The following is a 25,152-nucleotide window of genomic DNA, read 5'->3' as shown; positions in this document are numbered from 1 at the left end:
AATCTGTGCAGTATCCTCAGTTCTATTAAGCGGAAGCGGGCACGTATAGAAACTTCCCTGGGGCTCTGGACCGCCTCCACCCAATCATTATCCTCAATGACTCCAATATCTCCCTCCCAAGCTTCCCTTAGAGTCATCAGGAGAATAGGTCATTAACTTCCTACATGTCAGGGAGGTCGCTTTGTCCGTCATGGGATCTATCAGTAGTCCGTCCTCTAATGATGCTGACTCAGGCAATTTTTCTCCCTCCACTATGTATTGCCTCAGTGCATGCCCCAATTGCAAACATCTAAACCACCCTAAGTCAGCCACCTCATATTCCATCCTTAATTCATCAAATGTTATCAGAACTTGCCCTCTCCATACGTCTCTTAAAGAACCAATGCCCAGAAACCCCTGTTTATGAAACCCCTTCAGGGTCCCAACTACCCGCAGTAGCGCAGTATCCCATACTGGGGTCCTGGCCATTACATTGCCTTCCCATCCCAGGAATCTGTTGGCCTCTCACCATGCCCTCACCACCGCTTGAGTATAGGTCAGCGATTCAGAAAAGGGGGTGGTGATGAACAGAGTGTCTGAATTAAGCAGACCACTCTTACCCAGTCCAAAGATCAGGGCTTGATTCATCACCGTTATTTAGCTCACTGCCCCATCCCAGCTCAGAACCTGGCTATATGCAAATTAGTCTGTCCCTGGCCCAGTGCATCATGGGAACAGGGCAGACCAAACTACCAAGCCAATTCTTCACCAGAAAGGATACAAGCTACCGGGGACCGGTTTCTGGCATTTCAGCCTCGTCGGCCCGGCTTGCTTGAATCCTGATGGAGCAGTGAGCAAGGGACTCATGTCTGAGTATACCCTGCCACACCTATAGTGGCCAAAAACGATTCAGAAAAGGGGGTGGTGATGAACAGAGTGCCTGAATTAAGCAGACCACTCTTACCCAGTCCAAAGATCAGGGCACTGTTCATCACCACCCCCTTTTCTGAATCATGAGTATAGGTCAGCAGCATTCCTTCTCGTCCCTTTCTATACAATATTGATGGATAGCCAAGCCATGGCTACCCATGGCCACTCGATCTACTTGGTATTCTGGCGCATCTCTTTCAGCGTACACCCAGTCATTGTTATTAACTGCTAATATATTTGTAAAAGGGTTTTTAGATTAAGGGAAATTGCTGGGCACTCTGCTAACTGTCGACATAAAAGGTATCAGAGGATAAAGGGTTACGATGTCGTGCAACTGGGTGAGGGGATGAGCTCTGTAACCCCCCAGAATGTGAGATGGGAAACCAACACACTGTAAAAATTGCAACAAAGTACCCAATGCACACAACAGAAAAAGTAGAGCAAACGTGTATCACTGTGGACACGTGTGAACTTCAAAACAAAGCTGGCAGAAATAACAACAATGTCTTTTTGTTTGGTGGAAAAGTCTAGGTCTTCTTTAAATTTCTTCGACAAGCCAGCCGACAAGTGTTTCGTCGCAGTGGAAAAATGATTTCCGCGACTCCTCAGGGCTGTGTAGAAAGAGAAACTAAAGTGTAAGTCGCTCCGCCGGTGATAATTCCGACCCGGCAGGGCTCGAGACTTGAATGGTGCTGTGTCTGGTATATGTAGACAAGGATCAGATTCAGGAAAACCTCGGGTGTGGGTCCCTGTACATCTTTCATCAAGCGTCAGATTCAAAGTTGCGGTGGAGCCCCACTGGCTCAATATTAATCAGACGCAGAGCGAGAGATTTCTTTTCATGTAATCCCGCAGGCAGGTTGAGAACAATCACGGGGAGCGAGAAAATCCCTTGTGTTTCGAAACGTCTTGTATTCAACAGCAAATGCCGCTAGCAATCCTACGGGTTGCCGTGTTACAGGTATTGGACCCACGGCGACTCGTGTCTACAGTGACACACGTTTTCTCTACTTTTCTGTTGTGTGCATTGGGTACTTCGCTGCAATTGTTATTAACTGCACTGCCCAGTAGTACTTGCATATGTCAGACTGCAAGCCCCCCTCTTTGGAGCTTACAGAGTACAATTCTCGAACTCTCCCCATCCCATAGGAGTTTAAGCAGTTCACTATTGACCTTTTTAAAGAAATCAGGTGGTATTTTGTAAGAGATGTTTTGAAGGACATAGAGCATGCGTGGGAGTGCCATCATCTTAAAGAGGACAGCTCTACCCATCAAGGACACCAGAAGCTTTGGCCAGTAGGCAACATCTTTGTGAAGGCATTCCAGCGGAGGGGGTAGATTTCTCTTCAATAATTCAACTTATTTTTATTGGTATTTGGTTCATTATTCATCAGGGATATTAACACATCAGTGCACTTCATATTTCAATATTACAGCATACCAACAACATGGACATATTTGTACATGCTACTGCTCGTTTCCTTATACCAATCCCAGTTCCAAATTGTGAAACTGTGAGGATACATTCAGGGACCTAGGTAAATGTTGGTTCATACGGTATTATGGCTCACTCTTGCTTTTTTCATTATAGTACTGAGGAGGTGCTATCCATGGTCTGCACGTATCTATGAAAAGGGGACCTAAAAATAAATTTCTCTCAGTTTATATATAAAAGTGTAACATGTACAACTTATTAACTATCTAACTGTGCAGGGGGAGTCTAGGCTATGTAGTCATGTCATTGATTTGATATAGAGGTCTGGGGTATGCAGGATATAGGGTAAGCGGGGGCGGACAGAAATTAAGCCACCTCTCCTTTGGCGTAAGGCCTCTACCCGTTCAAATTGTATGTTATAAGTCGTGGGAGTAAGTGAGTAATGTATAGAGGCAGTACCTATACTTTGCTATTTAATTTTACCGGTGCTGGAGTGTCCTACTTAACCCCATTGGGAACTTTCTGATACTGCCACCTGTACTTTACCCTTCCTAACCATGTTCATCGCCCAACTGTGTACCGTCATAGCTCCCCTCTCCTTCCCTCCAGTCTCGGTCTTTCCATGCCTCTAGGATCTCCCTCCAGTGCCCTGCGATAGGGCGTTGTCTCAGCCCGCTCATTTCTTCTCTAGCCAGGTTTCTGCCCTTAGCCCCAGCCCAGTAAGTCAAATCTTGAATCCAAGTGGCAAATGCTGTCCCAGTCACGGATTTCAAAGTCATTGTTATTCTTCTCCTAGCCAAGACTGATGCAAGATCCAAGAATCTATTTCCCACCTTTCGCCTAGGTGGGCAGGGGAAGAGCCCTCGCAAGTACACTCCAACCGCAGGTTCCAATGCACATATCACAGCTGCCCCTGAGAGCTTCAAGACTTCCTCCCAAAACTAAAGGAGTCCCAAGTTATGTGTATGAAATCTGAATTATGATCACATCTCTGGCATTTGCGTACCTCACCTCCGTAGACGGTCTTAAGTTCATGGGGGGGGGGGGGTTATGTAGGAGTAGTTAAATTGTGTATACTTCAATTTGGTGTTGCGTGACACTTTTTTAGGGTATGCTATAATTCGGACCCATTCCGGGTCTGAGAAGTCTTTATCCAAAATGGTCTCCCAGCGATTACTCCGTTTTGTAAAGGGTTCACAGACCATTTCCAGTTGTGAAGTGTATAACCATTTTACCTGGTGGCGTGCTATGCCCAGCGTGGGAACGCAGTGTAACACCGCGTGCATCTTGGGCTTTTCTTAGCCTACTCCCCACAACTCCCTAAAGGTACGCAGCACAATTTCATAAATCAGGAACAGGCCTGGTTTTAGGCCATAACCCTCAAGCAAGTCCCCAAAGGGGGCCAGGGTCGATTGCTGGTAGCAATCCCCCACCAAATACAGTCCGGCTTCTGTCCAGGCCTTCATTAGTACTGTGGTTAATGTTGTTCTTGGGTTGTAATGCGGCCAGACCGAGGTGTATAAAGGGGTCCCTCTCACCTTAAACACACAACGTTTCCAGCAGCGCAGGGCTGTGGTTTGTAACAAGGATAAATGAGGAATGGTCACTACAGTGTTAAGGATTTTTGCCAATAATACATTAGTACGGGTTCCTAAGTCTGTTAGATCTGTCTCCTCTGGGCCTGTACCTGCCAGCCACTGTGCTAGCCACTGCAGCTGGGAGGCCAAGAAATAAAGTTCTAAAGTTCGGTACACCACACCTCCCTCTATGGATGGGCACGGTAGAGTTACTAAGGATACCCTCCGTCTCCCCTTCTCCCATATTAGGTCTCACAGTAGTGAGTCCTGCTGTCTAAATCATGAGGCGGGGATTGAGGTTGGGAGATTAGTGAAGAAACACAGAGGGAGCCCAGTTAAGGTCTTCCATGAGGTTTGGGGTGGGGCATGTTAGCAGACACAGGGAAGAGGTAGGACTTGGTTCAATTAACTTTAAGTCTGGGCAGTAGTTTGAACTGCAGCATTAAATCTAGCACTGTCCTGGTTACCACAGCTGCATCATTGAGATAGATCAACTGGTCGTCAGCGTACAAGGAGATAGTATACATACACTCTCCTAGGATCAGACCTAGCCCTTCGCTGCCTTGTCTAAATAACGCTGCTGGGGGCTCCATCGCCAGTGCGAACAGGAGGGGCGACAGCGGGCAACCATGCCGATTGCCACAGAAAATGTCGTACTGTGTAGACACTGTCTTACCCATTTACACGTGGCCATGGGGTATTCGTGGAGCAGCATCACCCATCTCGCCCAACTCTCGTCCAGACCCATGTGTTTCATGGTTACTATCAAATAATCCCATTGCACTGTATCGAAGGCCTTTTCAAGGTCTAGTGACAAAAAGGCCCTTGAGGTAGTTGCTATACGCCTGGGTGATACAGCACTGAGTACCGTCTGCACAGTTTTGAACAAAGTACTCCGGGCTGGGATAAATCTATTCTCATCTATGTGAAATAGATCAGACATGTGAGGTAGTAAGCGGAGAGGTAAGACCTTGCGAAGAATTTTTAAATCCATGTTAAGCATGTAGAGCGGTTGAAAATCCGCAACCTGTGCTTCAGCCGTGGGTTTCTCAGGAAGCGGAACCACTAATGCATTCGCGTGGTCGCAGGGAGGTGTCCCAGTCTCAGAGATTCGATATATAATATCCCAAAATACAGTGCTGGTTTTGAGGCATAGGTCGAGTGAAATTCGTCCGGAAGGCCGTCAGGACCTGGGTTCTTCCATGTGGCCATGCTTTTAATCGCCACTAGGATCTCTTGTACTGCAACTGGACCTCCCAGCATATCTACCATCTATCAAGCGCAGAGGGGCGTAGCACTCTCAGGAAATCCCCTGAATATGGGGTTACGCCGGGGAAGGATCCCTATAATGGGCTTTATAATAATCACAAAATAATCATTGATAGCCTCGGGATCATAGGTTGGTGTGAGAAGTTGGCCTGGTATATGCTGTCCACTAGTTATAGTGGGCACCTTGTACTAGTCCAAGCGACCCTTACTGATGACTAGGTTTAAGACAACCTTTATTGAAAGCTATCCTAGTGGTAGTTATGGAGAGCAGCCTTCAGGCTAAGTCTTGAAGGAATGTAAAGCAGCTTGGTTTACCAGATTATAACCTCCTGAATGACCAAATGAAAGGAGAACCACACAAGATATATATAAAATATATGTATTTATTACTAAACACTCTCTACTAACCTCTTTATGAGATTAGAGAACCAGGCACGCAAAATTACAGTATTAGAACAACAGTAAATAGCACAATACACAGCGGGCTCCAGGGGCAGACAGATCCATATACTTAGAAACTGGTATAACAACTACGACTTGACTAGACACAGTGCCTAGAGCACGTAGAATCGCTGGTACCCCAAGGAACCACCCAAGGTAGTGACACAGGAGACCCACGGGGAGATGTGTGCAGTGTGAGAACACAGTTGCAAGCTCCGTAAAATCCTCTGGGAAAGTCGCAGTGGAATTATAAAGTTTAAGGACCCTTAGGAGAGGACCTTGAGCAAACCCTTTTAGACTTAGAAGGTTTTAAGGACAGCACCCATGTGACCACTGGAGTACTCGTGTTACCTAACCCAGGGAAGCTGGGTGCATAGGTGTCAAATGGAGTCAGGAAGCTTCGTCGTTTTCAATGGTGAGATGCTCCAAAGTGCTGCAGAACCTGAGAAGAACCTGAAAGCAGAGGGGACGCAATGGAGAGTCAGGGCACGTCTAGAGCAACCAGGTAAGCCCACTGAAAGTTAAAGTTGCCTTCACAGGGATCCACAGTCCAACAGACCAGGGATCACAAAAGGAACTAGAGAGGAATCATGAAATACCAGCCCACAGAACACTTGTGGAGTGTAGGCGGTTATCTTCGGTGGAATCACTGCTCAGGGTCTGGACTCCAAGTAGCCCAAAGCACAGCTTCAGGGAATCACCGGAAAGCAGATCCTTCTGCAAATGGACACGGTGCCCAGGGGTTCGGGTTGCACGGTCCCCACGAGGGATACGGGTCTCAGGTTTGCAGAGCACACTAGTAGACCTCGGGGACGCTTGGAAACCCACCTCCTGTGTTGCAAAAGTCTTCGGAGTCCTCAGGAACTTCAGAGTTGCAAACCTGTCAGATGCGTCTTTGGTTGTGCTTTATCATTCCTAGGCAATCTACAAATAAAGAGCTATACAATCTATGTCGAAGTCAACCTAACTATGAAATCAATTGTCATGGAAAAGCCGTTATAACAAAAAAATGTACAATTCTAATAATAACAACAAATTGTAAAGAAGAGGGAAACAAAAAAAAAAATAGCAGTGTCTTTATATATACATCATCATCACAATGAAAAATGTAAAAAGTGGCACGAATACTAATTAAATAGTATTCGTGCCACTTTTTAAATTTTTCATTGCGATGATGTATATATAATTATTATTATTATTATTATTATGCGTTCTTATATAGCGCTCGATTACCCGTAGGCATCTCGGCGCTTGCCTTGGGAACCCGTCCTGGTTTTTCCCTGTGAGATACCCATACTGGGCATCCCCAAGGTGAAAGCCAGGCATCCCGCCGCGGGGGGGCCGTAGTGGAGATTAAGCAAGCTAATGCCCAGAGCTGCAGAGTGTGAACCTGTGACTCGAGTAGGTACCGAAACGAGAATTATCAAGTCCATGGATATTTGGGCTCAAGACCCTGCCGCGTCGGGAATTGAACCCTGGTCCCGGGTCTGACCTCTGCTTCAGGATCTGCCGCCTCTAACCAGTGAGCCACACTTCTCCACTGACATAAGACACTGCTATTTTTTTTGTTTTGTTATTGTGTGTATAAATGTTTTTTATTGATGAATATATTATGTATATCATTGTTTAAAGATTTTTAACCACCTATAAAAATTAAAAAGTGTAAACTTTCCCTCTTCTTTACAATTTGTTGTTATTAATAGAATTGCACTTTTTTTTGTTATAACGGCTTTTCCATGACACAATTGATTTCATAGTTAGGTTGACTTCGACATAGATTGGTATAGCTCTTTATTTGTAGATTGCCTAGGAATGATAAAGCACAATTGATTTTTCCCTGTTCTAGGAATCATTTGATACATGGTTCAGGGGGTCCTTGTTATTTACACAGATGCGTCTTTGGTGCCTGCTTAGCAGGGGAGTAACTCCTTTACTCCAAGGGAGATTCTTCAGTCATCTAGCGCAGTGTAGATCGTTGAATTACTTGGTTTCTGTAGTTGAGTTTCATCCAGGTAAATCTAAATTCCTCTAGTCAGGGGTTCCTACTTTATACCCAAGGAAGGGGCAGGACAAACTCTGGGGACCCACCTATGGGAGGGTCAGGACAAAGGGGTGGTCACACTCATATCCTTTGTCCAGCTTCGCGTCAGAGCAGGGGTTGATAGCCCTTGCAACTGGTTTGAGCTGGACTATGAACAGGGACCACCAAATGTGCCCCTGTGCAGTCATCATAGCACTCTTCGAGTGCACCCACCCAGCCCCAATACCCTAAAGCCTGTCTGGGGGGAGGTTACACCTCCCTGTGTCAGGAAACCTATTGTCCAGCCTTCCCCTGCCGGAGGTTCGTCCAGCAGCAGGAGGGCAGACACGTGTCTGTGGCTGGCAGTATCCATCTTGTGATGCCAGGGTCGAGAAAGCTGGTACCGGGTGTACTGGCCTCGCCTAATCCCACCTCTCCCCCCTTAAATCTGTTTTCCATTCAGCAGCTTGTTTCATTTATGGGGCCAAAAGAAGCGACCCTGGTAATGTGTCACCATGAGTACATGGTGTCATCCCTGAGTAGTGGGCACTCCTTGGGCGACCACATCACACCAATGTTATCCACCCTCCGCTGGCTTCCAATCGAGGCTAGAGCCATCTACAAGACTGCTTGCATCACCCACAAAGCCTTGCACTCCTCCTCTCCTCGCTACCTGGAGAATAAACTGAAACTCTGGAGGCTCTAGACATCACGTAATGCGGAAAATCTTCTGCTTGAACCACCCACTTTCAAGAAGGAAAGAACGATGGCACAATCCTTTTCAGGCAACGCGGTGAGAATCTGGAACTCCCTTCCGCCGCAGCTCCGGACCACCACCTCCTCCCAGGCCTTCAAAACTAACCTCAAAGTTCTCATCCTTCAAAGACACTTCCAAATGTAATCCATGCCCTCTCTATTATCTGAAGGAAGCCCTTCCATTATAGAAAAATCTACTTTACATGACTATGGAAGTGTCTTCCCAGTGTGTTCTTGTGGTTTGAGAGTCTGCCATTTATTGCAGTATTATCTTTCTTCCTGTGTTTGGTACTCGTGTGTAACATGCACCCGTCACTTTCTCGTGTAACACACTGTTTTCTACCTCTTACATTTGTTTATTTTCAATACCTGCACAAGTGCCACCATGGCCTACGTAACGTTTTGTTCTTGTGCTTGAGTGCCCTCCATATATTGCAGTATTATACCTCTATGTTTACTTTGTACGCTTTTGTAACCTGCACACGTCACTTTTTCCTCCTGTAATGCACCGTTTGCTACCTCTTGTATTTTGTTGGCTCACGATTGTCTTTTTTGCTTCATTTAATGTAACGTTTGCTTTTGTATTTTGTTCACTTGTAATGTTCTCATGTATCAGTTCTGTTCCTATTGTGAAGCGCTCTGACACCTTCGGGTAAAGTCCGCGCTATATAAAACGCACAAATAAATAAATAAATAAATACTGGTGTTGTCATATTTCTCCCTCTAGGAGGGTGGAATCATACCGTATGATTCCAAGGTGTTTGACACCAAACACGACAATTTTCTGTGCAGCTGTTTTAAAGTTAGCATTTACCACGAGGTTATAATGCACTGAAGAGTATATGGAATGGCTGCATCACAGAACAAACCCCGGAGAATAGATTCCGAAGGCTGTAGAGGGGCCCTGCTCATGCATGGGCAACCCAGCACCCTGCCTTCAGGATTGATAAGGCCTGCCATAGGGGTGACTAATAGGTTTATATGTGCAGTGATAAGGTAGATATTGTGAACCTATATCTAAGTAAGGGGTGCATGCACCACCTTACACAGGTTGCAGTAGAAGACCTGTGGTGTCAATTTGAGTGGCCTCTCAGGGGTGGCATAAAACATGCTGCAGCCCCTGGAAGGCCTCTGGGGTACCTATGCCCTGGGTATATAGTATACCATATACTAGGGACTTATAAGGCTACTCCAGAATCCAATCTGGAGTGAACCTAAAGTACATGCAATCAGTTTATAAGAGAAAGCAGCTAGCCTGGGGTCCTGAATAGCTGGATCCCAGCTAGTCTAAGTCGAAAACAGTGAAACATCACCAAGAAAGTGGGGGTAACTATAAGAAGCAGATCCTATTCACTGAACTTGCATGATCAGAGACCCACGGGTCTCCGGCCTGACTAGCCTTGCCAATAATCTACCAGGCCTCCCTTCTTCTGCCTGCACCTTGGTAAGGTAACCTCTGTAGTCATGGCATCTCAGCCATTAAAGGGCTTGGGGGTACAGTGCATGCATTTCTCTTAAGATGTCTAGTGCATCTGGTCTAGTTCCCTGTTCATTATCCAGCTTGTGTAATTTACCCTCCCATATTTCCAATTCCCGATGTAGTTATTTCTGTGCCCCTATCGATTGTCCTGAACAGTGCCCCCTCATCACCACTTTAATCGCTTCCCCTTCTACCAGTGCTTGTGTATTGTTATCAAAATAAGTGTCTATGGCTGTGCCTATGGTTTCTTTGAAGCAAGTATCTTCTAGAACCAACAGGTTTAGCCACCAGAGTGGAATCGGTGGGTGTTACCCCAAGGGTTGGATGGTCAGCATGAGGAGGTTATGATCTGAGAGTGTACGCCCCAGATATTCTGTGTGGGTAACAGGGCAACCCAAGCCAGATGTGCTGAAAAATAATTCCAGCCTGATGTGTAATTGGTGTAAGGGGGAGTAATATGAGTAGTCTTGATCCCCTACATGTTCCATCTCCCTCCCAACAGTATGTCCGATGTTAACACCTCGGCCATAGGGGCTGGAAGGTTCTGGAGGAATATCACTTGATCTTGATTAGGAAATATATACTACCTAACATGACGTCCCGCCCAAGGAGCTTACCCTTCAACAGCACTTATCTACCTTCTCAGTCTTCTAGTGTATGCAGGGGTTTAAAGGGTACACCAGCCCATACTCAGATAATTGCACCTCTAGCATATGCAGAGTAGGAGGTCACAAATATTTGCCCTCTCCATCTTCTGCACAGTTTCTCCACAGTTTCTCCACTTCGCCACAAATGAGGTGCATTTCCTGAAGGAGTGCAAACTGCACTCCTCGCCTGCGCAAGTATCTATGCACGTTGTGTCGCTTAACGGCAGAGCCCATCCCGCTAGTATTCCATGCCAATATTTTCAAGGTATGCTGTTTGGAGGCCATTTTCAAGAACCATCACACTCATTCCTGCCACCTCTCCCCCGAGCTTCCCCCCCCCGTTCCCAGAAATAAGGATCTAAGACCCCACCTGCAAAAAGAACAAACACCTGCAAAGCAGTACAATTGTGCTCAGTTCAACTATCGCTGCCCATTCAGCAAATGCCTCCAGCCTGTCCAGTTACAGTCGTAGCAGGGCGTTCCGCACAGTCCCAGTATATAACTCCCCTCATGAAAAGCCCAGTTCGGTCAAAGGTCATCAGCCATTCTTGGGGTGACAATCGACAGTGTAACACTTTCCACTTGAGAACTAGCTTAGTCCATGTCTCCAGTTCCCTTAGTCGATTTAGAGCCTGGTTCTGAGACCGGATCAGGGGTCCTCGCGATTTCAGCCACAGCCTGTAGGGCAGCAGCTGTCTCCTCTGTCTCGGATGGGCTAGGTCTTTTAGACTATTTCAGTTTTAGCCTGGTCCGAGTCCTCTTACCATATCCTCTTGCTCCACGCAACTCTGCATGGCATCGTCTGCGCCAGAAGTGACGAGCACAGTGCCTATATAGACACCACCTCAGTCCGCTGGCATCAGTTAGTTTTCGTGACTTTCCACGCCGGAATATGAATAAGCTTGAAACTGCACCGTGTCCAGATCTGCTCAGATGAAATGGAGTGCCTGAGAGGAAGTCAGGTTTGACTTCGGTACATTGATAGTGAACCCCAGCAAATGCAGGAGGCCCGCCATAGGGTGGAGGTGGGTGGGGTGAGCCCACCTTCAACAGCCAGCCATTCAGCTAGGGGAAGACTTGCACCCCTGATCTCCACTAATGAGCTGCAACCACCACCACCACCTTGGTGAAGACCCGAAAGATGCTAGTGAGGCCAAAAAGAACCTGAGAAAGAGTGAGCATCTTAAACTTCTTGAGGAAGAACTTTAGAATAGGACAAAGGCCTTCGTCCTTCTTGGGCAGCCAAAAAGCATGTAACTTAGCTTATAAAGGCCTTTCTCACTAGATATGCTTCAAGAGTGCCCAGAAAGAATCCCCTGCATTATGGAGGCAACACTGACCATCTGCTAATCAGGGATGCCAGTTTGAACAAAAATCAATTTCTTCTTTGGGTTAAATTCATATATCTGAATACAACATTGAGAGCTGGAGTGACAGAAAACGGTCTTTGTTGGTAGTGAACTTAAAGGACATGCATGCAACTTTACTCTTAGAAACGACTTGTCAGTGATATTGTCTTATAATTGGGTGTTCAGTAGCAGATGAAACATATCAAGCATATTACAGATGGGTTTCCTGTTAAATTGTGATTCTCTATTCCAAAGCTCTTAAAAAAACCTATCACTGTTTCATTTGAAAACCTTTTAAGAACAGGGTCACAGTTGGGATAAACCTGGTTGTAAATAGTCTTTAAGGGTTAACCTGAGCTCTTGTTAGATCTCACTATATATGGAGCACTGGCAAGTCCATGGAGTCTATGTGACATAACATCTGATTATGATTCAAATTAGATCTACTGAAAATCCTCACAACCGCTTAAAAGAATTTTCAACTCTGCAAAATCAATTACCAGTAATACCGATGTAAAGAGAATGATCAAAGTGTAAATAGGAACATGTATTTTATTCTTTAGTTTCCTCACATATTTGAACATGCTAAAAAAGAAACCTTGGTCTGAGCATGATGACATGTAGGAGAAGCAAGAAGTTTAGTTTTTCTAATCACCTCCAAACAGTTGAAGCAAATATGTTAGAGTCATACAATCTGGTTTCGTATTACATTTACGGATTAGACAAACTTATCATATCTGGAATTGCAGGAACAAAAAGAGACATCTCAAAACTTCATCTTACATTTGCCTTTTTTTGCTGAAGCTTGGTCGGATCTTTGCAACTTTAGGGTACAAACCAGCACAAATTACTGCTTTAATTAATTTTTCATTATCTAAAAAAATAAAAAATAAAAATTAGACATCAGAAAAGTAAAATGGAAATAATTATGCCCAGAATAAAATATTTCCCTTTAATTTACCTGAGTTGACATTGTTTTTAGGATCTTTGGGGTTTTTACTGCTTACAAAACCTGCAGCAAGAAGATGCTCTGCAAACTGGCCTTTCATGTTGTGAAGCATCTAAATGCAAATGTAAAATGTGGAGTATTAAATATTTATTTATATAACCCAGACATTTATTCACTTAAACGTTTCCACAACATTTACTGGGGTTACCTGAAGAGTGTTTGGAGACAAAAAATACTCCCAGCAGTAGTCTTTCTCTGCTCGGCCACTATGCTCTTTGGCATCCTCCCACCCCTGAAAAATAAGGAAACAATGATTTGTGCTATACCTAGACAGAGGCTCCCTCAGTAAAAAAGCAGTGCATATTTTACAGCAGATTTAAATTATGGACTTAGAGGCCAAGTACATATTAACACATAAAAAATGTACACTGAAGTTATTAGTATAGTCAGGGGATATCCTGAAAAGCTGGCTTGAATAAGGCCCACCTAGACATACTTTGGATGCTCTTGTGTTATGGAATCAATTACACCCTTAAATGACAAGAGAGTCTCATCGTAGAGTAACATGGCAACTCGAGTGAAGCACAGAAGAACAAGTTATGTACCTTGGGTAATGCCTTATCTGGCAGAGATTATCTAGCCACAAATTCCTTACCTTAGAATAAACCCAGGCATCTGACTAGATCCAGAAGATTTTTCAGTAGTAACCCTGGGCGTGTCATTTGGCTTGCGTCTGCGTCGTCCGGGCCGGAAATGACGTGTACGGAAAATATATAGGCGGCACCTCAGCGCATTGACTTTCGATACTTTTGCGACTTTCCATGCCAGGAGTGTGTGGAAAAGACTAAGGCCCTGAAAAAGGTGCCCCTTACACCTTAACCGGTATAGAGTGGGGAGGATCGGTAAGGAATTTGCAGCTAGATAGTCTCTCCACCACATAAGGCTTTACCGAACGTACATAACTTGTTTATCTCATAGAGACTTCTAGACGCACATTTGTTAACTTAGAATAGATACCCGAGCAATATCTCCCTGGAGGTGGGTGTGCGAACCAGATTCAATCAAAAAGTCCTGCAGCACTGAACAGATAAAGTGCCTGACATGACGGCCCTGACTGTCTAGGCAGTAATTTTTTGTCAACATGTGCAGTGATGCCCACGTCACCACCAGACAGATGTCCAAGAGTAGAACGCTGCATGTTAACAGTGGTCGCAGATTTGGATCTTATAGAGTGAGCCCTCAGGGGGATGTTTCTTGGCCAATGCTTAGCTAATTTTAATGCACAGGACAATCTATCTCGAGATGGTCTGCTTCTGCACAGCCTGCCCTTTTGTGGCTCCAACATAGCCCACTAAGAGTTGATCCCCCACCTGGAACTCTTTTATGTGATCAAGGTAGAACAACAACTCTTTCTGAGTCCAGACGGCGGGATCTCTCCTCCTCTTAGGAAGGATGAGGCAGAGCAAAGAAGGTGGACAGAGTAATGCTCTGGCCTATCTGGGAGGGAGTGACAATCTTTGGAAGAAAGGAGGCATGTGTCCGGTGGACCAGACAATGCTTGGACAAGGTGGTAAGGGCTGGGTGCACAGAAAGGGCATGCAATTCACTGACCCTCCTGGCTGATGCAATTGCCTCTAAAAAGGCAGTTCTAATGGTGAGCAGCTAAAGAGGACAATTGTGCAACAGTACGAATGATGCGCACATCAGGAAAGGGAGAACAGGGTTGAGGTCCCTCTGAAGCATGATAAATGGCATGAGGGGACACGTGCAATCATACATGAAAACAGTCTCTAGGCAACTAGTTGGTCTCAGTGGAATATAAGACCATAGATCTAGGGTGATAGCAATAGACCTAATGTACCACAATAGACTAAAGAAAAATCATTTTATTGATGCAAATAATATTTCTTTTGGATAAAATATGTAAATAGACGAGTGAAAAAACAATATCAGCACAAGAGACTAGACAAATACATTTCAGTCCTGGTGTGTATGTTTACAATATCACACACAACAGGCACAACTATATGTACCTTGAAATTACTTAACATTGAGTCTGGATAATCATGTGAAAAATGAATAACGTGACAGAATATACAAACAATACACAATGACAGTGAAATATGTACAAGGTGAGACAATGCAATTGAGTGGCTTATAAAATAAATCGATGCTAGAGACCTTTACTGAACCAGGGGACAACATGGGATTTAAAAAGAGAAGGTTAGTCCGGCAACGGCAGAAATGCAAAGACTGCGGAAATATACCCTTTGACCGTGCCAATAGTAGAGCCCTGCTGGGCCAACGATAGGGCAACCAAAAGAACATTGGATAAAGGTGCAGAAGGGGGTTCAACATTGTGGAAGCACACCATGATACAAACTTATCCCAACGGCAGGCATATACAGATTTGGTGGAGGGACGCCTGGCTGCCAGGATAACAACACAGACTTTGGGTGGAAGGTCAAAAGCTAGCAATTGTTGCTGCTCAATGTCCACAGATGCAGGGAGAGGGTGCACAGATTCAGGTGCAGAACCCTGCCCTGTTGCTGAGACAGAAGATCCTCCTGAAGACGAAACCTGACTGGAGAACTGATGGTCATGCTCAACAGCTCAGGATACTAGATGGTCTATGGGCAGTCCAGAGATACAAGAATGTCTTGGGCCTAGTTGTTTCTGATCTCCTTGAGAACTCTGGACAGGAGTGGTATTGGCAAAAAAGGTGTACAGGAAGCCAGTGCCCCGCTCAAGACAAAAAGCGTCTCCGAGCGAAAGTCCCCTTCGAAACTCCAGCGCACAAAATTGCTGACATTGCGCGTACTCTGTAGGGGTGAACAGATCTCCCCACTCTTGAAAGAGTCCTTACAACACGTTTGAATGGGGATGCAATTCGTAATCCGCTAGGCATCTGCGGCTGAGTTTGTCTTCTCTGGGGTTCAGAGAGCCTGCCAGGTGTTGAACTACCCGGGAAATGCCCTGACATTCCAGCCATGTCCAGAGATGCAGGGCCCCTTAACAAAGGGTCAACAACCACACCCTGCCCTGCTTGCTGTAACAGCACTTGGTTGTTGTGTTGTCCTTGAACACCTGCATCAGTCCTCCCTTGATCGATGGAAGAAAGGCTTTCAGATCCAAGTGAATTGCGCAGAGCTTCTTGGGCTCGGCTGGTGGTATTTTACTAGGTACTGGCGCCACAAGGGAATGTCCACCTTAACTAATTCTAACTGAATATTTGCGCAGAGCTCCAAGAGACTAAATTGGAACTCGGACTACAGAGGGTACTGACTGCCCGTGGGGGAGGTGATGGCTTATCCTGTCTACCACTGGATGCTCATGATGTGCTGAGGGCGACTAAAGAGACTTGGAAGGCACCTGTCCTATGTGGTCTCTGGAACCCATGCCCTCGACCACGTAAAGGCTGGAAAGCCTGCTCGCCATGGTGACGGGGAGGGTATGGGTGAGGCTGGAGATTCCTCCACAGCCACGAAAGGGGCAGAAGGTGGATTGGGTTTGATTAGGAGCCATAGACAAGCCCAAGAACCAGGCCATAGCCCTGCTGTCCTTATAGTGCTCGATGGCTGATTCTGCCTTGTCTCTAAAAAGGCAAGAGCCATCAAAGGGCATGCCCATGAGGGAAGTCTAGACATCCCTTGAAAAGTCGATGTTCTCAGCCAGGCCTAGTATTGCAAGGCAACCGACGATTAAATCACTCTGCTCTGCAAGTCAGTTGTGTCAAGTCCTCATCAGATGGCAAACTTAGCCGCATCCCTCCCTGCTGAAGAAATCAAACATTCACCAACAGTCATAGATCTGTATAAAATCCATTGTTTTTATCTACGCTACACCATTCCAATATAAACCAAGCTATATGTAAATCAGTATTGACCCTGCCCTTCCCCCCCCCACCCCCGGGCATCTATCCAATAAGGCACTGGCTCAGCACAGGGAAGAATGTCCTGGGTCGGTGCCAGAGGCGGCGTCAGACGGCACCCATTTGGCTCCATGTCCCAGTCGGGAATGATGATGATGGGGATGCCACCACCTAGGGGCGTCAGCACTGGAGCGGACAAAGAGGAAAGTCTGGTCTCGATGGCAGCTCCGCTCAGAATCCAGCAAGGGATCCCTGGTGCCCGACTGCGTCGCGTGCGAACCCTCAGGTGTTGTTCCAAAAGGGACCCCTCCGACGTCCGTGGGGCCGAAGTTGCCTCAAGGAGGAGGGTCATCCAAAAAATGAGGTGCATGACCTCATAACATTCTCTTAGTTAGACGGGGTAGCGCTGGCTAAATTGGGAAAGCGTGGATCAGACCCAGGTTAAGCGTGGAACGGACCCGGGTCCTGAATTGCCAACGCTCTCATCTCTTTGGATGTCTTTGACAGTCGCGGTTAAATCAAAGAGCGCATGGACTTCAACTTCTTGCGTTTATGGGACTTCCCACAACTTCCACAATGACTTCCAATGTGACGATGAATGTGAGGCGGGGCTCTGTTATCGGTCCCGGGACCTCCCACGCTAACAGGACCTCAAGTGTCGCGAAGTAGACTGACGTCGGGTGATGAGAAGGGATCACTCCCTGAGCGCCTTGGGATGCAAGGTGCAACAGTCCTTGCACTAACTGAAGTTGTGTCACTGCTCCAGGCACCACAAATGTATCAAGTGAGGGTCTACCACTGACATTTACCAATGACGCACCTCACATAGTCTGAAGCCAGCAGGTGTGTTTGACGACATCCTCACATCAGCATATATAAAAAATAATTACAAAAAAGAGTTGACAAAGAGTTGAAAAAGACTACCCAAAAAACAACTGAGAGGTAGCTCGGACCGGATCAGTGCTATATGGTGTGGAAAGGAAGAAGTGACGTCAGCATGCCGAGGTGGCACCTGTACAGATACCACGCACATCATTTCCGGCGCAGACAATGTGGAGCCAAATAATGCCAGCTCTCGGTGCGCAGTGGTACTATTCGAAAAACAACCGGACCCCGTCTGGGGCTTAAAAACAGAACCCCCAAAGAGACAGGAGCAGCCATTATAGCTATATACCACATTCTGAGCAAAGTGTCAATATGACCATGGAACATCAATATGGGACATGGATTCATACTTTTTTGTATAGAAAAGTATTAACTGAATATGTAAAATGTACTTACTGTCAACCCACGTGAAGCGCAAAGTGTTTACAGGATGGGACATTACACTTTACAAGTCCACTAACTTAGCCATGGTTTATAAAAGCAGAAAGGTTTAAAGATAGTTGTTAGCAAGCCCTCTGCCTAAAGCGTGCAGAGAGAATAAGCAAGTAAAAGCTCTCTTTTACTCTCATGTGCCCTTGCCTCTAAAACAAAGAGAGGAACTTAATAATTCTTCAACTAATTCTCAGTGCTCTGAGAACGCATTGTCTGGATCTCATAAATTCAGATTTCTTTCAAGAGAGAGAGAGACAGTTATCCATTTGAGTTATTTATTTATTTTTATAAATATTTGTATTATGTTTTGACAAAACATCAAACAACTCAGCAGGTACATCTCAAACAGTGTCCAATGATTACAAACAATAAGATTTACAGTTAGTGAGGATACAGAGTTTACTGCATTGTAGTTTCCCTTCATGACCCCTACGTGCCTCCCTCCCCTTGTGTTAGATACCCCTGGAGTCCCTCAGCTAAGTGTTGGGCTAGAGTAACGAACCCTGCACCTACGCGCCATGTTTCTTCCAATTCATCTATCTCCTCCTCTTCCATCTCTATATTGTAGTAGCTCAGCCATGGCTGCCAGACTTTCCTAAACTTTCTCAGGCATCCCCTTGCTTTATATACTGTCTTTTCGGCACCCTTGTACATGTCCATGCCAGTCCGCCACTCTTTCAAGGTGGGAAGTTCTGGTCTCCACCAGTATTTGGCTGTATCCCGTTTTGCCACTACGAGGCCTAGGTTACTAAGCAGAAGTTGGTATCTAGGAATGTCGACGTCCGTGTGGATGCCTAACAGAATGTACTTCGGGTCCATCGGGATTTGTGCATTCAGTATGTTATTTAGTTCCTGCACTATCCCTGTCAAGTAGCTATGTATTCAACGGCATTCCCATAAAGTGAGGATGAAGGATCCACGTTCTGTTCTACAATGCAGACACTCCGGCGTTTCCGCCCGACCCATCGTATGTAATTTAGCCCTATCATAATATACCCTTTGTATGATTTTAAACTAAACAAGTCGTAGCCGAAGCTTAATCGCCACCTCTCTAGGGTGCATTAGGGCAGTCTCCCAATCTATGTCCTCCAATGTGCCTACGAGGTCCTCCCACTCGCCTCGGAGTGTTAATAAGTTGTCGAGCATATTGTTTATTAGGGTTTTGTATGTCCAGGGAACTGCTTTCTCCGGTATCACTTCCTGGAGTAACCAACCTTCTAATGGGGCATATTCCGGGAGATCCACAATGTCAAGTTTTTGCGTTTGCCAAGCGTGTCGGAGTTGAATCTATTTATAATACTGCTTGTACGTCAGGCTATATTCAGTTTGTAGCTCCGCAAATGTTAACAGGGCGCCCTGTCGTGTTATGTCCCCCAGAGTAGTCATTTCAATAGAGTCTCATCCTTTAAACCTCTCTAATTTTGCCATTTCAGACAGCCATTGACCTTTCCACAGAGGTGTGAACCAAGTTAGTCTTTTTCCCCCAGTTCATCACAAGTTCGGCTTTCCTCCATGCCTTAATGTCCCTACGTGTTGCTGGCAGCAGACTTCTCACCCCTTGGCCCCCGTATATGTAGTGGAGGTGAGAGCGTTTGTAAAATTGGAGTCTCTCCAGGGCGTATGAGGGGTGTTCCAGGGGGTCATGCCCCCATTCATTAAGGACTACGAGGTGTGCAGCTCTATAGTATGCCCGGACATCTGGTAGCGCGATTCCCTCATTATACTGGCTGCGTTGCAGAGTAACTTGGGGGTGGCCCCCGTCCCATAGCAAAGTTAGTAATTCATTATTTATCGCCCTAAAGAGTACCTCTGGTATTCTACAATACATGTTTTGGAAAATGTATAATAGCTTGGGTAGTGTGATCATTTTGAACATAGCAGACCTTCCCAGTAATGTCAGAGGGAGACACCCCCATCTAACCAAGTCGTCTCTGAAGTCCGCTAAAACACGCTGGATGTTATGGGTGAGGCAGTTCATCACATTTTCGGAAATGCAGAGTCCTGAATATTTGAAGCCCTTTTCAGCGAAGGGAAGGCACAGCGTTACAGAGCGCATGTCAATGCAGCCCCTATGGGTATATGGTGGACTTCCCCCAGTTGATCTTGTACCCCGCCTGTTTACCATAATTTTCAACTGCATGAAAAATGATCGGGAGTGTCTTATCAGGATTAGTTATATACAATAGGATGTCGTCTGCGTAAAGCAAGCTTTGTTCATCCAACAGCTGCGCCTTGGAGTCCTGGAACTCTGTTAAATCAGGGTGTGTTCTATTCAGACATGCTAGAGGTTCCAGACCAAGCACAAAGAGCAAGGTGGACAGTGGACAGCCCTGTCTGGTCCCCCGCAGGATGGGAAACTCGGCTGATTTAACGCCATTTACTAGTACTCTAGCCCTGGGATTCGTGTTTAAATATCGACCAACGTCTGGAAGTTATGCACAAAGCCCAATTTTACGAGGACCCGTCTCATAAAAGGCCAATGTACAGTATCGAATGCCTTTTCGGCATCGAGTGAGAAGCAGATGGGGAATCTCACTCCCTTTGGCCATGTCTAGCCAATTTGCCAGCCTATGGAGGTTTAGGCATGTGGCACGTTTGGGCATAAAGCCCGACTAATCTTTGTGCATCAAGGATGTAATAACCGTCAATAATCGTGTGTAGAGTATGGAGGCCAAGATCTTGGTTTCAACACTAAGGAGTAAAATTGGGCGATATGAGCCACAATTTTCTGGGGGCTTGCCCGCTTTTGGTATGACCACTACTGTGGCCTGACAGAGGTCCGGGGGAGTGCTACATCCTCTTTTGCCACTAAGAACGTGTTTAATAGACGTGGAGCTAATATATTATTGTTTAGTTTGAAGAATTCCCCTGGCAGTCCATTTGGCCCTGGAGTTTTCCTCGACTCCTGTTTGTCAATGGCTGCATAGACTTCTTCTAAAGTGAGCTCAGCTTCTAAAGCTGCTGTGTCCTCAGTTTGCAAGATGGGCATATCTATTGCTTTGAGATAATCATCTATGCTATTCTCGTCAGTCGTCAATCGGACAGTGTAAAAATTAGAGTAATGATCTTCTATTTGATTTACCCAATTTGCTTCTCTTTCTTTCCTGCTTAACCAGGCTAGTAACTTCCCCGCTCTATCCCCGACTCGTACGGTCTGTGTTGATTGATCTGAATTTGGATGCGAGCTACTCCTTCTACTAAGGCCCGGAGTTCCCACTGTGTGACCTCTAATTCCAGAAGCACCCAATTCTCAGTGTCCTTGGACAGTTTTGTTTTCTAGTTCTAGCAAGTTACCTTCTAAGTCTTGTATTCGCAACGTTTCCTCTCTACGTTTTCGTGCAATTACGTCTTGCAGCCTTCCCCTATGGACTGCCTTATATGCCTCCCAAAGGATGGCCTCCGAAGTTACGGAGCCTTTGTTATCTTGAAAAAATAATTTGGTCTCAATGGGGACAGTATCCGTTACCATTTTGTCATGTAACTTCCTGGCATTCAGCCACCAGTCCGATTTGGGCTTACGTTCCCCGCCCCCTACCTTTAACTTCAGTGGTGAGTGATCTGAGATACCCCTGGCCAGATATTCTATATCCTCAATAACTTGAATATCCCCTGCCGGGGCAAAGAGGTACTTGATTCGGGAAAAGTTCTTATGTGCCCCTGAGAAAAAAAGAGTAGCTATGGTCAAGTGGGTGGTGCCGGCGTCGAAGGTCCGTCAGTCCTAATGATCTCACAAATTCCATCAGTGTGGTGGGTGCTTGAGTGCCTGTCGCCGCATGACATCTATCTACGTGTGGGTTCATAACATCATTGAAGTCGTCCCCTATTATGTGGGTTGAGGAGTCCGACTCCAACAATATCTTTGCCACTGCCTGTAGTGTCTGGGGCTGCAGTCGTGCAGGACATAAACTCTGGCCAGGGTAAACTCCCTCCTTCCTCACGCACCCCTGACCGCTGAGTGTGTGCCCCAGGGTCAACCCAGGTCTTGAGTACCTGAAAGGGTTGAGTTTTTTTTAATAAGGACAACCACTCCGCGGGCTCCAGGGAAAAATCCAGCGTGAGCCAGAGAAACATTAGCCCCTTTCCCAATAAATGCACATCTGGTACCTCGGAGATGGGTCTATTGTAGGAGGACCACGTCAGGCTTGGTCCATTTAATATATCTGTTCATTAGGCCCCTCTTAATCTTATTCTTACTATCCAATCTGTTGACATTCCACGTCAACACAGTGTACAGTGTGTCGAGCATTACGTTTGCGGTTCGTGCGAGGAGTGTTCCCTAACCAGCCAACCCCTATTCTGTGATGTTCAACTCTGTAATTTAGGACATCCTGCTTTAACTAAGAATGAAAACCTTTTAGATCGAAAAACTCTCAACTCCGTCCCCGAACCCCCCACCCCACATCCTCTCACACCCTACGTCTAACCCTTCAGCTGTCAATATGACAACAGGCGTATGTGTCCACTGAGGAGTCTGTCGAACCCTCCCTTTCCCACACCCTTATCCCCAAAGAATAACCAACACAACAAAGGATAATATCCCAATTCAGTCCCTGGTGCAAAAAAGGCTAGGAGGGGGGCCTCTTTGCAGTCGCTGTTTTGCCGGCATGCTCTTCACTCATGTCCTTGGTTCACATTCCTTCGCCACTTTTGTTTAATTGCAGTTGATGTTCGGGTGCCATTTCCGGGGCTGTCGCCCCAGAGCCTTCTACATTGTGAGTGGCCTTGAGCAGGGGGTGGTCGCCGTCCGTTTCCTCCAGGGATTTTTGAGTGATCAGCATGAGTACTGTCCCCTTAAGTCCAGTCTCTGATGGTGGCCCGGGCCCCCCTCGCCCCCTCCTCTGCGGGTTCCCCTCTCCACCGATATGGAGTCCCAGGCTACGTGGTCCCCGGGCGCTTCGGAATTCTTGCAATAAGACGCCTCCTCGGTCTTGTTCTCTGCGGTCTAAGCTCCCATCGTGATTGCGAGCCCCCATGCCGCATCACGTTACCTATCTCTGGTCTGGGCCTCAGGCGTTCCTCAATCCACACCCAGGTGTCTTCAGGTGTTTGAAAGAACTGGGTCGAGTCTTGGAAAAGGACCTTGAGTTTGGCCGGAAAGGGAAGCATATATTGGATGCATAGGGCCCGGAGTTTAACCTTTACGGAGTCGTAGTACCTCCGCATCTTCTGCACCTCCCCAGAGTAATTGGGGAAGATCAGTATTCTGGCGTTGGCCAATTCGAGTTCCCCCATTTTCCACGATTCTCTTAGATTTACGTTTCGATCTTCATAGTTCAGAAATCGCGCGATCACGGGGCGTGGATGGGCCCCAGGCGGTGGTCTCATAGCCGGCATCCTGTGCGCTCGACAATGAGTAAACAGGTGGAAAACTTAGCGCCTGCAAGGCTTCTCAAAACCCTTTAATCAGGAAGGCGATTGGATCAGTGTTCTCCTGTCCTTCTGGTACCCCAATATAGCGGAGATTGTTTCTCAGAGCTCTGTTTTCCGCATCATCTACCTTCCACATCTACACTCAACTGCTGGATTGGAGCTTCTTGACGTCTTCTTTTGATTAATGTGTTGTGTCCTCTACCTATGATATGGGAGCCTCCGTTTGTGTGACGCGGTCCGCGATGTTACGTACGTCTTGCCGAAGAAGACACCTCCGTTCGTATCTCAGCCATTTTGCCTTCAATGGCCACTCTCGAGGCATGGATTGCCTGAAGGATGGCAGCATTATCTGGTGCACTGGCATTCTCTCCCCCTTATTCTGTGGGCGCGGGAAGCACCTTAGTTTACTTGTCCATTTTCCCCTGCTTTTCTGTCTTGGGTTCTTTATCTTTGGCCATTGTCAGATGTGGCAGTTGATTACTGTTGTACGCATATCCAGAGGCCGATGGTACCAGTGGGAGGATTACAAGCTCATTACAGGGAGGCTATTATGTTGAGCAGTATATGGGAGGTAGGCTTGTCGCACCACCCCCTGTGCGTGGTATTAACTGAAGAGCTGCTAGCATATGTCCTCTTCCTATACTATGGCGCAGAGACGCCTCTCCAATAGCTAGATCAGCATACAGTGGCACCTCCTGGTGCGCGTTACTCTTCCGTCCGCAGGGACACCTCTCTAGTGCGTACCAGTTACACAATCCCCAGTGGTGCTTCCCCGGGGCCCCTTTTATGTTCCCCTTCAGATATTCCGGCCTGTGTGATTTCGCAGGGTCAGCCAGTACCAGAAGCCAAGTTTCGTGCGCGCACCAGCAATATCTCAGACCTTGTTGTCGTCTGGCGCTGCGATGCCCCAGAATAGTCCTCTATTTGAAGAGAAAGAGACCAGTCTTATATGCATATGGATTACCCGTTCCCCGTAGGGAGTCTATAGGCGGGTGGTCTGGGAACAACCACGCAGCCGACCCAGCAAGGCATTGCATGGCTTCTCCATTGATTCATTGCCACAGGGGTTTCTGCCTCCCATATGCGCCACTGGGTGTGTCCCTTCAGTCGGCCGACCCCATGGCTCGTCGTTGTGTCTAGGGACTGGAGTGTTCAAGTAATGTTGGTTGCCACAAAGCCGTCTTTGGCACCTGGCGCCACTCACCCTCTGGCTCTCGGGCACCTGCTGCCGCTTCGCGGTCTCTAAGCCTGTCCAACTAGTGGCTGCACTCTGCCCCCAGGCGTGTCAGCAGCCCGTCCTCTAAGAGAGCCCGGCTGTGCAGCTGAACAAAGGGAGGACCGCTGCATTAAGACGGGTTCGTCCACAGCGCACAGCTTCTTAGGATCTCGGCGGGATGCCCCCTTCACAGCGGGCCGGGGGGGAAGGGAAGCTCCAGACTCACTGCGCTGGAAGCCAGCAGCCCCATATCTTCTCTACATTAGGGGACAGCCACATCAGGCTCAACGTTGTTCCCCCACCGGCCTCACTTACTGGCAACCGCTCACCGCCTCCGGGTGCGCCCGCAGCTCGCTCTCAGCCCTCACCACTCACCACGTCCCGGTTAAAGGCCTGGCTTCACATGGAAGCGCTTCGCCGAGACGAACCCATCCACAGCTTGCGCCGAGATAGGATCACGGTGCGGCACCTCACGCCACGGCGAGTCGAGGGGGAAGGGGGCACTCACCGCGCAGCAAGTGGTATCCCCACGTCCCCAAGTGGGGA

The 25,152-nt window shown here is 46.9% G+C and overlaps 1 protein-coding gene across 4 annotated transcripts in view; it reads right to left on the bottom strand.

The window, feature by feature from the left end:
- The window catches only part of DHX36 (DEAH-box helicase 36), a 445,724-nt gene that overhangs the window by 66,008 nt on the left and 354,564 nt on the right, over positions 1-25,152 (bottom strand). For all 4 annotated transcript variants that reach the window (XM_078667890.1, XM_078667891.1, XM_078667892.1 and 1 more), the window contains 3 exons: positions 13,041-13,124; positions 12,845-12,944; positions 12,667-12,757 (listed from right to left, as the gene is read on the bottom strand). In XM_078667890.1, the coding sequence (XP_078524016.1) occupies positions 12,667-12,757; positions 12,845-12,944; positions 13,041-13,124 (275 nt within the window). The remainder of the gene's footprint in view (positions 1-12,666; positions 12,758-12,844; positions 12,945-13,040; positions 13,125-25,152) is intronic.

This window comes from Lissotriton helveticus, chromosome 11, assembly GCF_964261635.1.
Source record: "Lissotriton helveticus chromosome 11, aLisHel1.1, whole genome shotgun sequence".
Classification (NCBI taxonomy): domain Eukaryota; kingdom Metazoa; phylum Chordata; class Amphibia; order Caudata; family Salamandridae; genus Lissotriton; species Lissotriton helveticus.
The sequence above is the reverse complement of the archived record's forward strand: the minus strand, read 5'-3'. Positions and strand labels throughout refer to the sequence as shown.